Source organism: Giraffa tippelskirchi, chromosome 12, assembly GCF_054371585.1.
Source record: "Giraffa tippelskirchi isolate mGirTip1 chromosome 12, T2T-mGirTip1v1.2.pri, whole genome shotgun sequence".
Classification (NCBI taxonomy): domain Eukaryota; kingdom Metazoa; phylum Chordata; class Mammalia; order Artiodactyla; family Giraffidae; genus Giraffa; species Giraffa tippelskirchi.
Window position 1 is genome coordinate 141537370 of NC_137286.1, and position 13090 is coordinate 141550459.

The 13090-nt window shown below is 39.0% G+C and overlaps 1 protein-coding gene across 3 annotated transcripts in view; it reads right to left on the reverse strand.

Annotated features, from left to right (window-relative positions):
- The window catches only part of FGF14 (fibroblast growth factor 14), a 619177-nt gene that overhangs the window by 108838 nt on the left and 497249 nt on the right, over nt 1–13090 (reverse strand). For 2 of the 3 annotated variants that reach the window (XM_081552097.1, XM_081552095.1), the window contains 2 exons: nt 9870–9980; nt 2371–2474 (listed from right to left, as the gene is read on the reverse strand). In XM_081552097.1, coding sequence (XP_081408223.1) covers nt 2371–2474; nt 9870–9980 — 215 coding nt within the window. The remainder of the gene's footprint in view (nt 1–2370; nt 2475–9869; nt 9981–13090) is intronic. The other variant, XM_081552096.1, reaches the window with a different exon arrangement.

A 13090-nucleotide genomic window follows, 5' to 3' on the forward strand; every position in this document is an offset into this window, starting at 1 on the left:
AGAGTGCATTAAGTAAATATTAACCAGTATTATTATTATATATTATAGTAACTGTGATATTGCCTTGTGCTATATTCTTATTTTACTAGGTTCTCAGAAACTAATTATGGAATAAAGGACTGAATGTGGGAAAACATTCCTTTCTCCTGAAGTATTTGAAGTTCAAATTCCATTACCTTGAAATAAACAGAGCACTTCAACTAGAAAATATTAGCAAAAACTGGAAATCACACTGGATACTGGTCTAAATCTTTTTTCTATAAGATACTGAGGATTCTAAGGGCCTGGCCTGGGCAGAGGTAAGTTGGGTGAATAGAGTGCTGCTTATTAGGTCCTGGGTTCAGAGCAGAGAGTCAAATATGAGAAGAAGAGAAAACCCAAGACCTGCAAATCAGAAACTCAACGACCTCAACTGGAAGGCCCAGAAACCAAATAATTGGAGAACCTGGGAGGTGAGAGCAGAAAACAGCGGGTCAGATAAAAAGCCTGATGCTCTTCCTGGGACAAATCCTGGGTGCTTGCTGCTCCCCCAAGATCTGATTCCTGGGTAGAAAGACCTTATTTAAGGTGTTGAGGACTGAACCAGGCAGCTGGTTCTGTCCTCACTCTATTCTTGTCCCGCCATGTACACTGCACCGAACATAACCAGCACTTGGATTTTAAGCTAAGACACAGACTCACTCTGATATTCTCTACCTTTAAAAAAATGCCAGCCAGGTGCAACCCCATCACAAGAAAACAGCATCTCAGAAGCAAAAGAGATCAAACAAACATTTACACTTCCCCTGACATCAATGCATACACTAGGGCAGGAAGACATGATAAAATCATCTGCAGGATCAGAACTAGAGGCGATGGCAGAAACTGCATCTGATCACTTTTAGGCATTTCAGAGATGACTGGGGGAGACAAAGGAAAAAAATAAGAGCATATACGTCAAATCCATGAAACTGACTTTCATTTGAGATAAGGCATCTCTAGGAAATGATCTTTATCTGAATAGAGCTTTTCTAAAGCGGAGATAGCAAATTCCAGCTTCCTCTGGCTCCCAATATGTTGAATATTCATCTTGGGCAACCAAATGCAATTTGCATAATGCGGGGCCCAGGTCTGCATGCAGGAATGGCCTTCAGGGAATGAGGTAGAAGTTTTCAGAAAGACTACAGCATGTCTCAGCTCAACAGGAAGGGAATCCATGGCTCACATTTCATTTTCCTTGACAGGATTTTCCCAGATTTGCTGAAGAAAATATATCACATTTCATGGGAGTTCCCAGAGAACCTTTCTGTTCTGCTTAAGTTTTAGCGGTGTGTGTGTAAAATGTATGTCTGTATACATTTTTTTTTTTTGATGACAATATTTAACAACAGAGTTTTGAAGAATTCATAGGAAGATGACATGCAAACCCAAATAAGAGAATCTCCTCTGAGGCTCTACCACTTTACTCTGTCAGTTTTTGCTCAAGGGATAGTGGAAAGAAGTTATTTCCATCTTAAGTCTCTATTGCTTGGACCTGTGGCATATACGAATTCTAACTGCATTATAAATGCAGATATGAATGCACATATGAATGCAAATTACTCGTAAACAGCAAATATTACAGAAGAGAATGGAAAGGTGTTCAGATGCTAATACATATTAACACAAAACCAAGACTTGTTTACATTTAAATGTGATATACATTTTGATATTAGAAATATTTTCCCAGTAAAACACTTAGTCAATCTCAATTTTTGTTTTTTTAAAAGAACTACTCTCTCTTAAATTTTCTCTTTTAGAATTGCATTTACTCTGTTTCTTTTTGCAAAATAATCTTTCACAAGAAACTCCCTAAGTAAAATACATTTGTAAATAGTAATAGAAAAAGATTACATTAATATCAATTCTTTCTAATAGCAATTAGGTAATAAAATTTCATTTGCGTTTAAAAGTGGACAGATATTACTGCATCTTTCTTAGCCTATAAAGTATCAGCCTGTGTTCTCTGCCTTATATTTAAAAGGAAGGAAAGAAAACGGTCTGCTTAGATAATATCAACCACCTAACAGAAAACTTAAAAATTGGAATATTTGAATAAAGTGGATAAGATCTCTTAAAAAAATGTCAATCCTTTCAAAATTTCTCAATTTTCGATAAACTGGGACATATGAAAATATGCAAGTGCACAACTTTAAGAGGTAATGTTCCTCTTCTGCTTGATACACTGATGCATTATCAAACATTGCTGAATCATGCATTAACAGCTCCTAGGCATTGTCGTAAAGGTCAGACACTAAAGCGAAACTGAAAGCATTCTCCTTTTTGTGGTGGCTGCTATCGCTGTTTTGTAGACCTTAGATGGAAGGGCAATACCTTGGATGTGTTACTTACTGATGGGTAGAGGTAACCTTCTCCATTCATGGCTACATACAACCCGGTCTTCACTCCCTGGATTGCAACGACCCGCAGCCCCACTGGGATGAGGTTGAACAGTGCTGCAAAGACAAAGACGGTCTGTCATCAACGGGCAGGGAGAAGCAGAGTACCTACCCCCATCCCTTCTCTGTTTCATTTCTTCTCCTTGAGAGACATTATGTCTGTTATAACATTCTGAGAGGTTCCAATTTATTACCTTCTATCTCTCTATTTAAGAAGTTTCTGTTATGAGTCAAGATAGCACTTGAGTGCTGATTTGTAGATCTTGGCAGGCTCCCTATAGCATTCTGAAGGATGGTGGGATAATAAACAGAATCAAGCCTGTAATCACGATTCTAGCATCACAGTCTCTGACACCATTTGATACCAGAAGAAATCATCTAGGAAGATTCTCAAAGAGCAGAATTTTATTTTAAAGACTTTTTTTTTTTTGATGCGGACCATTTTTCAAGTCTTTTTTGAGTTTGTTACAATATTGTTTCTGTTTTATGTTTGGTTTTTGGCTCACAAGGTTTGTGGGATCTTAGCTTCCTGACCGACCAGCGATCAAATCCGTACTCCCTGCGTTGGAAGGTTAAGTCTTAACCACTGTACCCTAAAAGAGGAGAATTTTAAAAGCCCAAGTTGAGTGCTTATTCTGGTCTTTTAGGTGGAAGGTTTGCTTCATTATTGCAATGTAGTACAGGCAAGAAGTTGAAAAGGTAATTCCAAAGCTAAATTACTCTTGCAGAACTGACATGACATGCCAGCAGAGCCCAGAAAAGGTGTGCACCTGCCAGCATGCTAAATTTAGAAAGAACTAAGCAAGCTGAATGGCATGCAAATTTCAGAAAGGGAATTTTCTTCATTAATTTTCTTTCATAAAACTGAGTGAAAACTAAAACAAAGAGGGAAAAGTGTTCAATTTTACCCACTTAAGAGATAAGAATGTTTCCATGTTCTATTTCTTCCTTTATTGACCAAAAATGTATTTGTTTGTAAGTTTCACACTGCAGATAGCAATGTTATCATTTATTATTTTTTTAAAGTCTTAATTAACATCCTTAATAATGCATTTTCTTGCCAGGGTTATATATGACTGTGTAGTGAGCATTTTAGCATCATTCTTATTTTTTCCCTTTGGCCACATGGCATGTAGGATCTTAGTTCCCAGATCATGGATCGAGCCCTCACCCCTTGCAATTAAGTGCAGAGTCAACCACTGAACCTCCTGGGAAGTGACTGCTTGGAGATTTTATCATAGACACATTTATAAGATTATTGTTAATTATGAGAGGTTATCTGCTCCCATTTGCATTCTTAATTCGTCTAATTCTAAGTAAGAGAACCAGCCCAGAAGAGGCAATGAAAACTCTAAAGTGTCGAGTAAACGTACAAGGAAAACATCTTAGGTTTAGGCTCTCGCTTGCATTCCACAAAGAATAAATCATTTGAAAGATGTGGGCAATTTTGACTTAAATCTGTGGGTCTACTCGGTACATAATTTTAAATGGACCTTCTAAACTGTGTTCTATTTAATTCCGAGGCACACGTTTTCTCTGAATTGAGTCAGGGGAGATTACACCCTCTCTTCCAATTTCTATATGTTACTGATCTTGAGATCTCAAGATGTCTGTGCAACTCAGATGATGAAAGCAGAATGGCTGGCCATGACCCTCGAGAATTATCCCTACAAGAACACTCAGGGGCATCAGGTTCAGTGGATATTCACTTTCAGGATGCAAACTAGCATTGTCTTCTGTAGGATTCTAGGGGCTTATAATATCCTTATGGAGGAATGAGGCTTATGTCTGCTTATTTCTATTATATTATATAATGTTAAACATGAGTGTGGAGTTATTGAATATTTGTGTCATGGCAACTCTCAGTATTTCTTCTTTTTTAATTTTTTGGCTGTGCTATGCAGCAGGTGGGATGTCAGTCACCCAACCAGGGATTGAAACCGCACCCCCTGAATTGGAAGTGCAGTCTTAACCACTGGACCACCAGGGATGTCTCTTCGGGATTCCTTCTTCATGGAAGAAAGTCACTGATGCTTTCACTCTCTTCTATAACACTTAAACTGTCCCATCTTGCTAATATTTTGAAAGGATTGGCACCATAGGATAATTCCTGATTTATTTGCAAAAGTTTTTAGGAAAAACCATAATTGTGCATTTGCCCATGCAAACTATTCTATCTGAACCTATTCAGATTTATTTATTCTAACCTTCATATATGTCTAATGGTATTGTGTGTGTGCTCAGTTGTGTCCGACTCTTTGAGACCCCACGGACTGCAAGAATACTGTAGTAGGTTGCCATTTCCTCCTCCAGGGGAACTTCCCAACCCAGAGATGGAACTTGTATCTCTTGCATCTCCTGCATTGGCAAGCGGATTCTTTACCACTGCACCACCTGGCAAGCCCAAATGGTTTTGTAGGTGCCATATAATTGATATAGGCCAGGTAGAATAATTCTAGAATATAAATGCATCATGAACTCATGAAAATAATATAGTATGGGAAAGAGTAAAATTATAGAAGACAGTTTAAAATGACTGTGAAAGTGAAAGTTGCTCAGTCGTATCCGACTCTTTGCAACCCCATACAGTCCATGGAAATCTCCAGGCCAGAATACTGGAGTGGGTAGCCTTTTCCTTCTCCAGGGGATCTTCCCAACCCAGGGATCGAACCCGGGTCTCCCTCAATGCAGGTGGATTCTTTACCAGCTGAGCCACAAGGGAAGCCCTGTACTATATTTTAAAAAAACAAACATAAAACTTTCCCCCGCCCCAGGGTTTTGGTTGAGACCTGAATTATAAAATAGTAGTTATCATTTATAGGAGGAACACAGAAAGTGAATCCATAGAACCACTATAATGCGGAAGCCCATTCAGAGTTGATCATGACAGATCCATGGTGCTTGTCATAACCACAGATACCCACATTAATTGAAACATCATCATGGGTTTTCAGCCTTGCTGTATCTAACACATTTATAAAGCAATGCCACAAGGCCTGGGGGAGTAAGAATAATGAAGATGTTCATGCTACTTTGTCCATTCTGTGGAACACTCCAGTCTCCAGATGATAGTGAATTTCATTCAACCCTGGCTGCACTTTAAAACTGTATTCATAAGATGGGATGAAAGGAAGTGAAGAGTGAAGGTAAAGTCGCTCAGTCATGTCCGACTCTTAGCGACCCCATGGACTGTAGCCCACCAGGCTCCTCTGTCCATGGGATTTTCCAGGCACGAGTACTGGAGTGGGTTGCCATTTCCTTCTCCAGGGGATCTTCCCAACCCAGGGATCGAACTTGGGTCTCTAGCATTGCAGGCAAACGCTTTACCGTCTGAGCCACCAGAGAAGCCTTATAAGACAGGATAGCTATGCCCAATTCCAAAGCAATGAAATTAAATTAGAGTCTCTGGGAGTGAGTTTAGGGCATAAGGAACTTTTTTTTTTTTTTTTTTAAAAAAAGCTCCTCAAATGATTCTAACCTACAGACGACGTGAGAACCACCTTCCCAAGGCCTGTTTAATAGTGGGCGTTGTGAGGGACCAGCTGGTTTTATACATCAGGTTATCAGGTTGGGAATCTCTAAGGTAAGAGGGATTGGTTTAGGTGGGGCTTTAATCTAGCAATAAAGACTGACACATGGATATTTCTAGAGCCCTCTTCTGCTTGCTGCATCTGGTAGTGGGAAGAGTGACCTTTAAGAGCACAGGAAAAAACCAAACTTTTGGCAACTTGCCAAAAGTAAACTGAAGAAAAAAAAGCATTCTCTAATCAAATACCACAGTCATGGTAATGCTTCTCTTTGGTGCATAGAAGGGAAGCTCTAAGAATTTCAAAGCAACGCACTCTGTAAAAAGGGTGTGATGATAAAGTATCCCGGGCATTCACTTCCTTTTGTGAAAGATGTTTCCAGGGCACTGGAAGCCTGGGTAAGCAGGTGAGTTGCTTCAGAATCTCTCAGTTAGGACCAATTATCCACCCTTCCCCATTTTCTTGCCCAGAAAGTTGTAGATCTCAGCTGGTGATCCTGGGAGGGCACTAGTGTCAGGGTGTTAGGTTTGCCTGCCACCCTTTCTCCCTTTCAAGGCATTTAAATTTTTTGACCAAGAAAGCTTAGCAGGGTGGTTCTGACTTTACCCAGTTCTGTGCTGTGCTGTGCTTAGTCACTAAGTCACAGTCACGTCCACCTGTTTGTGACCCTAGGACTACAGCCCACCAGGTTCCTTGGTCCATGGGATTTTCCAGGCAAAAATACTGGAGTGGGTTGCCACGCCCTCCTCCAGGGGATCTTCCTGACCCAGGGATCAAACCCAGGTCTCCCACATTGCAGGTGGATTCTTTACCATCTGAGACATCAGGGAAGCCCTTACCTAGTTCTAAGTAATCTCATATTTACTAGTGGGCTAGCAATGAGCTCCAGTCATGGAGGTTCAAGCCTCAGTTCTCTCATTTGGTGAATTTCAGGGTGCCATCAGGGTGACTTTTAGGTTATTTCCCTTTATTTTTCCTACCTATGGATGACTAATCTTTGTTTTGTATTCAGATAAACAGCAAAAACCTGGAATGTTTGTGAATAATTACATCACGCTCTCAAGCAAAATGGAGAAGGAAATGGCAACCCATTTCAGTATTCTTGCCTGGAGAATCCCATGGACAAAGGAGCCTAGTGGGCTACAGTCTTTGGGGTTACAAAGAGTCGGACATGACTGAAGCAACTTAGCTCAAGCAAAGAGGGCAGTGCTCTACTGAGGACCTGTCTGTCTGTCAGCATCGCTGACACTCTCACCTTCATTTCTAAAGATCACTTTTCAGGGCTAATGATTTTCCCAGAATGTATAAGACTACTGTGATGAACCAGAGAAGAGAAGATATCTTAAAATTCATCCTAAAAGCTTGTGCTTTTCAGTTAAGATGGTGATAGTACAAAATAGTTGAGTTAATTAGTAATTCCCATTGCTTTTACAAAGCTGCTATAATCCTGCAATGTTTTATAAATTTTGCAGTCATGCAGCTTTCATAACCTTTTGAGGAGGGAACATTTATTTCAGCCTGTTTTATTCTGTCCTGCTTTGTCTTTGCAAATGTTAAAACAATAAGGAAACTAACCTAACTGACTTAAAGGGCACAGAAAACACAATGATAACTTGTAAGAAAAGGAGCTGTGGGCTAGATCTTTGCATAGGAATGGAAGCCCTTGCAGGCAGGTCACTATGATTTGGTACCGATTTGCTTGTCCATTGGGGTTCCCATTTCTGCCTGGTTCCCAGAACTGCTCCTCACCAGCATTGAGGGGAATTAGAAAGGATTTCAAGAGCCACACAAAGATTCTCTTCCAGAGAAAAAGCCTCATACGTTTACAGAACAGAAGGTCCAGTATCTTTTAGTATCTCAGCTTCCCAGTCCAGTGTTTAATACTATGCAGATAACCAGATATAATCATGTGTGTATAACTTCTACATCTGCACTTTCATAATTCAGAAAATATTGTGCTGCTTATTCAATTGTGATGCAATACACTTTTAAAAAGCAATGTCTACTGATACTTCTTAACTAGATATTGATTCCATCATGAAAAAAATCAACCTGTTTGGCACTACAAAACAAAAGGAGAAGGTAAGAAAAAAACTCAGAAAACATTTGCTTGAAGGAAGTTATTTTTTCAAGAAGTCCAGCTAAGGAGCATTTTCATATAGCTATAATTTCTTTTTCTTTCTTTGAAATTTTTTGTCTGATGGATGACATCAGCCTCTAGTCTGATAAATCAGAGTGTCATAGCTCTTATCATGATCAGACTTAAAGAAAACTTGCTTTCATTGTCTATTAGACTCTGGTCAAAGAAAATCAGAGACATTGAAGACATTAGAACTTAGGAATCTAAAGTCCATGACCCTCACGACTATAACACACAAGAAAAAGAGAATGCCTTTTGTCAAAGAGTGGGCAAGGAGTTTAAAGTAGGGAAAGGAAAATTAGCAGATATATATATTTATACATATATATATAATATATATATATTAACATGAATCAGAAGAAACTAACATCTTCTGTAGGTCAGAGATGGTTAAGTGCTGGTGATTTTGAGATTTCAAACTAATATCAAAATCCCAACAAGTAAACAATGTTTGATGTGAATCTTATGAATAAAAATGTCTTCTCTTTCTTCCCTTTGTCTGAATTGCTTTACCTTCTCTTTTTCTAAAGCAAGAGGAAATAAAGCAAACAAAAATCAATGAACAAATATGATAGGGAAAAGTCTGAAGTACAAAAGGATGACATAATAGAAACAAGGAGATGAAAAGATTAAAAATTCAATAGGAGGAAAATATTGATAAAGAAAATACTTAAAGTTGAAAGAAAAATTTAAAAATGAAGTAATGTCCAAAGTCTAAAATACAAATACAATGTTTGGGAAAATAACGATATTTCACTTAGCAACACCAAATGCAAAAGTAGCCTATTTTATATTATTAGCTGCTCTCAGAATCAGGGTTTCTGAACAGTTGATGACTAGACTTTAAAACAGGAACTGTCTATAATTTGGTTATGTGTATTCAAAGCCTCCTTCTTCCCATGGAGTGATGTTCTGTATATGAAGGATAAATGCTAAATAGATTAAAAGATTCACATTCACTAGTAACATGTGATTAAATATTTCCAATAAAATTGATTTTTGCTTTTCACTAATTCTCCTGAGCAATGAAAAGTGTCTACTTTAGAACTGATGTGCTAAATTAAATGGAATCAGAGGCCAGTATGAACAGAAAATAGGAAACAAAAAACACAGAAAATTGAAGAGAAGGGGTGCCAGAATAAAAATACAAAGAAAAGTTATATATAAAGAAAGAGTAAAATGAAGACAGACATGAAGACAATGGAAGGTGGGTGGCTTTTTTAATTAAAAAAAAAAGTCAGCACACATCCAATTTTCTAAATAAATAATTCATAAAATGCATTAAAAAGTACACAGCCTTCATGTTCTCTCTATAAAGAAAAATATTATCTTGTTGAACACAAAGAATTTGAAAAATAACACTTCTACTATTTGAAACAACTAATCCTTATTGTTCTTGAATGTCCACAGTTATCATTAAGAAGCTACAGGCCTCACAAAAATAAAACTCCCAAAGTAAACAGGTAATCAACTTTCATCTGAATGCATTAGTGCAGTTACTTTGATGAGAACAAGATTCAAGTAACAATAACACTGGATATGACAACTGCTTGGGGAAAAAACTGAAAAGATGAATAATTCTCTTAAAATGACAGGTTTCTTTTGTGGCTCTATGAATATTTCTATCCAGGTGGCCCAAGGAGAATTATCAATGGCATTCTAGGGTATGACATTTGTAAAAATGAATGGACATAACCCAATATTTGCAAATGTATTTGTAGTCATTGAAGCAGCAGCATCTCTTCCACCAGTTGTGTGAACTGGTGGCCTGGGGAGGTCACTTACTAGAATTAGTGCTGTCGTCCTTGGTCCCGTCGAGAGCTCCATCGGGGTGCATTTGCAAGTAGTAGCCTTGCCTGCAATATAACCTGGTCACTATACCCTTGAGCTGGGGATCTGAAAGGCAAACACAGAGGTCATAAGCCTCACAACACATCACAATAGAATTTCTTTTTTCTTCTCTGTTTCTTTTCTATCTTTTTTCAGAAGTAAGAGGGTATTTTATAGAAGCACCTTTTATTTTATGTTTTCCAAATGTCTTTGCATTTCTCAAACCTGGAAGATGCTGATCATGGGAGGTGAAGGAAATAGTCATAAACTTATTTTACATAAAGTCGTAAAGTCATAAACTTTAGATAACAGGTCATTAAAAAAAAACCCTGACATGTATGTATTTAAATAATTAGTTAAAATGATTAAACTACTTAATCTATTTAGCTATTAGTTAAGTCCTACCCACTCCAGTACCCTTGCCTGGAAAATCCCATGGATGGAGGAGCCTGGTAGGCTGCAGTCCATGGGGTTGCTAACAGTCGGACACGACTGAGCGACTTCACTTTCACTTTTCCCTTTCATGCACTGGAGAAGGAAATGGCAACCCACTCCAGTATTCTTGCCTGGAGAATCCCAGGGACGGCGGAGCCTGGTGGGCTGCCGTCTATGGGGTCGCACAGAGTCGGACACGACTGAAACGACTTAGCAGCAGTAGCAGTAGCAAACTAACTAGCTTAATAGTTTAAACTAATATCATTCAGGATGGTGGGACAAGAATTTTGCAAACTCCTAGCTTTAAGAAACCATATCAAAGGCTTTTTAACAGAATTTTTTTTTCACTTAATTTGACAAGTAATCCCCAAATGTGAAAAACTTTTACTTAAAAAAAAAAAAAAAGCCATGCTGATATCTGGTACACATTCTCAGAAAAAGCTCTGATATGGGTGTTTCTTTGATGCTTAAACAGTCACCCTAACTTGCACAGAAGTATTGTGTACTTAGATGTGAACCACAGGAAAATGTGAAAATCAACTTCTGAACTCAGGGCGAGACACAGTAACAAACCTAAGCTCTCTGGCCATCAGTCAGTCAGTTCAGTCGCTCAGTCGTGTCCTCTTTGCAACCCCGTGGACTGCAGCATGCCAGGCTTCCCTGTCCATCACCAACTCCCAGGGTTTACTCAAACTCATGTCCATCGAGTCAGTGATGACATCCGACCACCTCATCCTCTGTCATCCCCTTCTCCTCCTGCCTTCAGTCTTTCCCAGCATCAGGGGCTTTTCCAGTGAGTCAGTTCTTTGCATCAGGTGGCCAAAGTATTGGACTTGTATTGCATGCAGTATTGCATTCAGCTTCAGCTGAATCTCCAATAATCTCTGGCCACAATCCAGACCAATTAGATGAATTAGACAGATAATCCTATATGATTTATATAACTACAAGGGATAGTAAAATTATACACTATGGATTTTTATTCTTGTCTCAAATGGCTTAAGGTCAAGGACAGTGGAAGTTTATTAAAACCAAAAGGGAAATTATACGGTAACAGACTTCTCATTAGATGATTCATCGGAGAGATAGCCGGTCTAGTGATCCGGTGCTTCACAAAGAGCCAACTCTACCTTTGAAAATAAATATTTGCATGTGGCTTTTCAAAGGTCACCACCATCTCATGACTAGATTTGATGGGAGACATCAGAATCCTCCCCATGGCAACTAGCATCTCTCCACAACCCCTGAATGAGACATACAAATGTGATCATGCTGTCAAAACAGGCGGTTGTTACAGAATGATGAAACCAAGGATGTTGTAATTGATCAAAAAATGATGGATGGCAAACAGGTGGACACACAAAAAAAAATGTGCAAAAAGACACCAAAAAAGCTGTTCAAAACAGAATATCCTCAGCCTTTTGTTCAGTTCTCAAGAAATTAAAAAGAATGACAGCATCTGTTTCTATGTACATCTGATGTAACTGATCATTTGAGAAACGGCCCCTTGGCACAGATTTTCTTCAAAGACACTGTGATATTCAGGAATCTGGAAAATAATGCAAGAAAATCACAGCATGACAGCATTCGTGTAATCAAGCATGTTAGAATACAGGTGTTTTTGGAGGAGTAGGATTTTAGAAAGAAACATCTAAGTGATTATTAAATGGTAAAGAATCTGCCTGCAATGCAAGAGACCCAGGTTCCATCCCTGGGTTGGAAAGATCTCTTGAAGAAGAGAATGGCAATCCACTCCACTATTCTTGCCTGGAGAATCCCATGGACAGATCATGGGGTCACAAAGAGTTGGACACAACTGAGTGACTAACACTCACACTAAAAGTGATTATTACAATTGTGTCGTGTATGTTCCTTGTGTGTGTGTGTGTGTTCAGTCACTTCAGTTGCGCCTGACCCTATGGACTGTAGCTCACCAGAATGCTCTGTCTATGGGATTCTCCAGGCAGGGATACTTAAGTGGGTTGCCATGCCCTTTTCCAGGGTATCTTCCTGAACCAGGGATCGAACCCACATCTCTTATGTCTACCTGCGCTGGCAGGTGGGTTCTTTACCACTAGTGCCACATGGGAAGCCCCATATGTTCCTTACTCTGTAGTATACAACTTTAAAAATCACATAATTCTAATATGTGCCTTAGTGAAAAAAATTACTCTTGTACCTTACTCTGCTCATCATCCAATAAGTACTATTGAACCTTTAAGTACTGAGGATTTTTCCTAGTTTTGCTGTATTATATTTATGCTTGTCACTGAAAACATGTAGCATAGAAAAAGAAGGGAACAAAAGTGAAAAGGTGGGAAAGGGGTGGGAATGCTTAGTTGCCATGAAAACAAACAGAGCATTTCAGAGACAGAAAATTTTTTTGCAAAAGCTTTATGCTCTGGATCACTTACTTTTAGTAATCCTGTATTTTAGCTATGATATCTTCTCGACTTGAATTAAGTATCCCCGGCAAGAAAGTGAGAAGACTCGTGACCCTCACAAGTCCCTTCACACTTAGAGAGAGAGCCCATTTCTCTTTTGTTTCTCCTATTAAAAAGCCAGCACAAGCCCTGGGGAGAAAGCGAAGAAAAGGGAACCCTTGTGCATGGTTGGCGGGGATGTAAATTGGTGCAGTCACTGGGGGAAACAGCATGGGTGTTACTCATGCGGATGCATAAAACTGATCATCGTGAAAACTGATCCATAGGATCCAGAGATCCCACTATGGGTATATACAC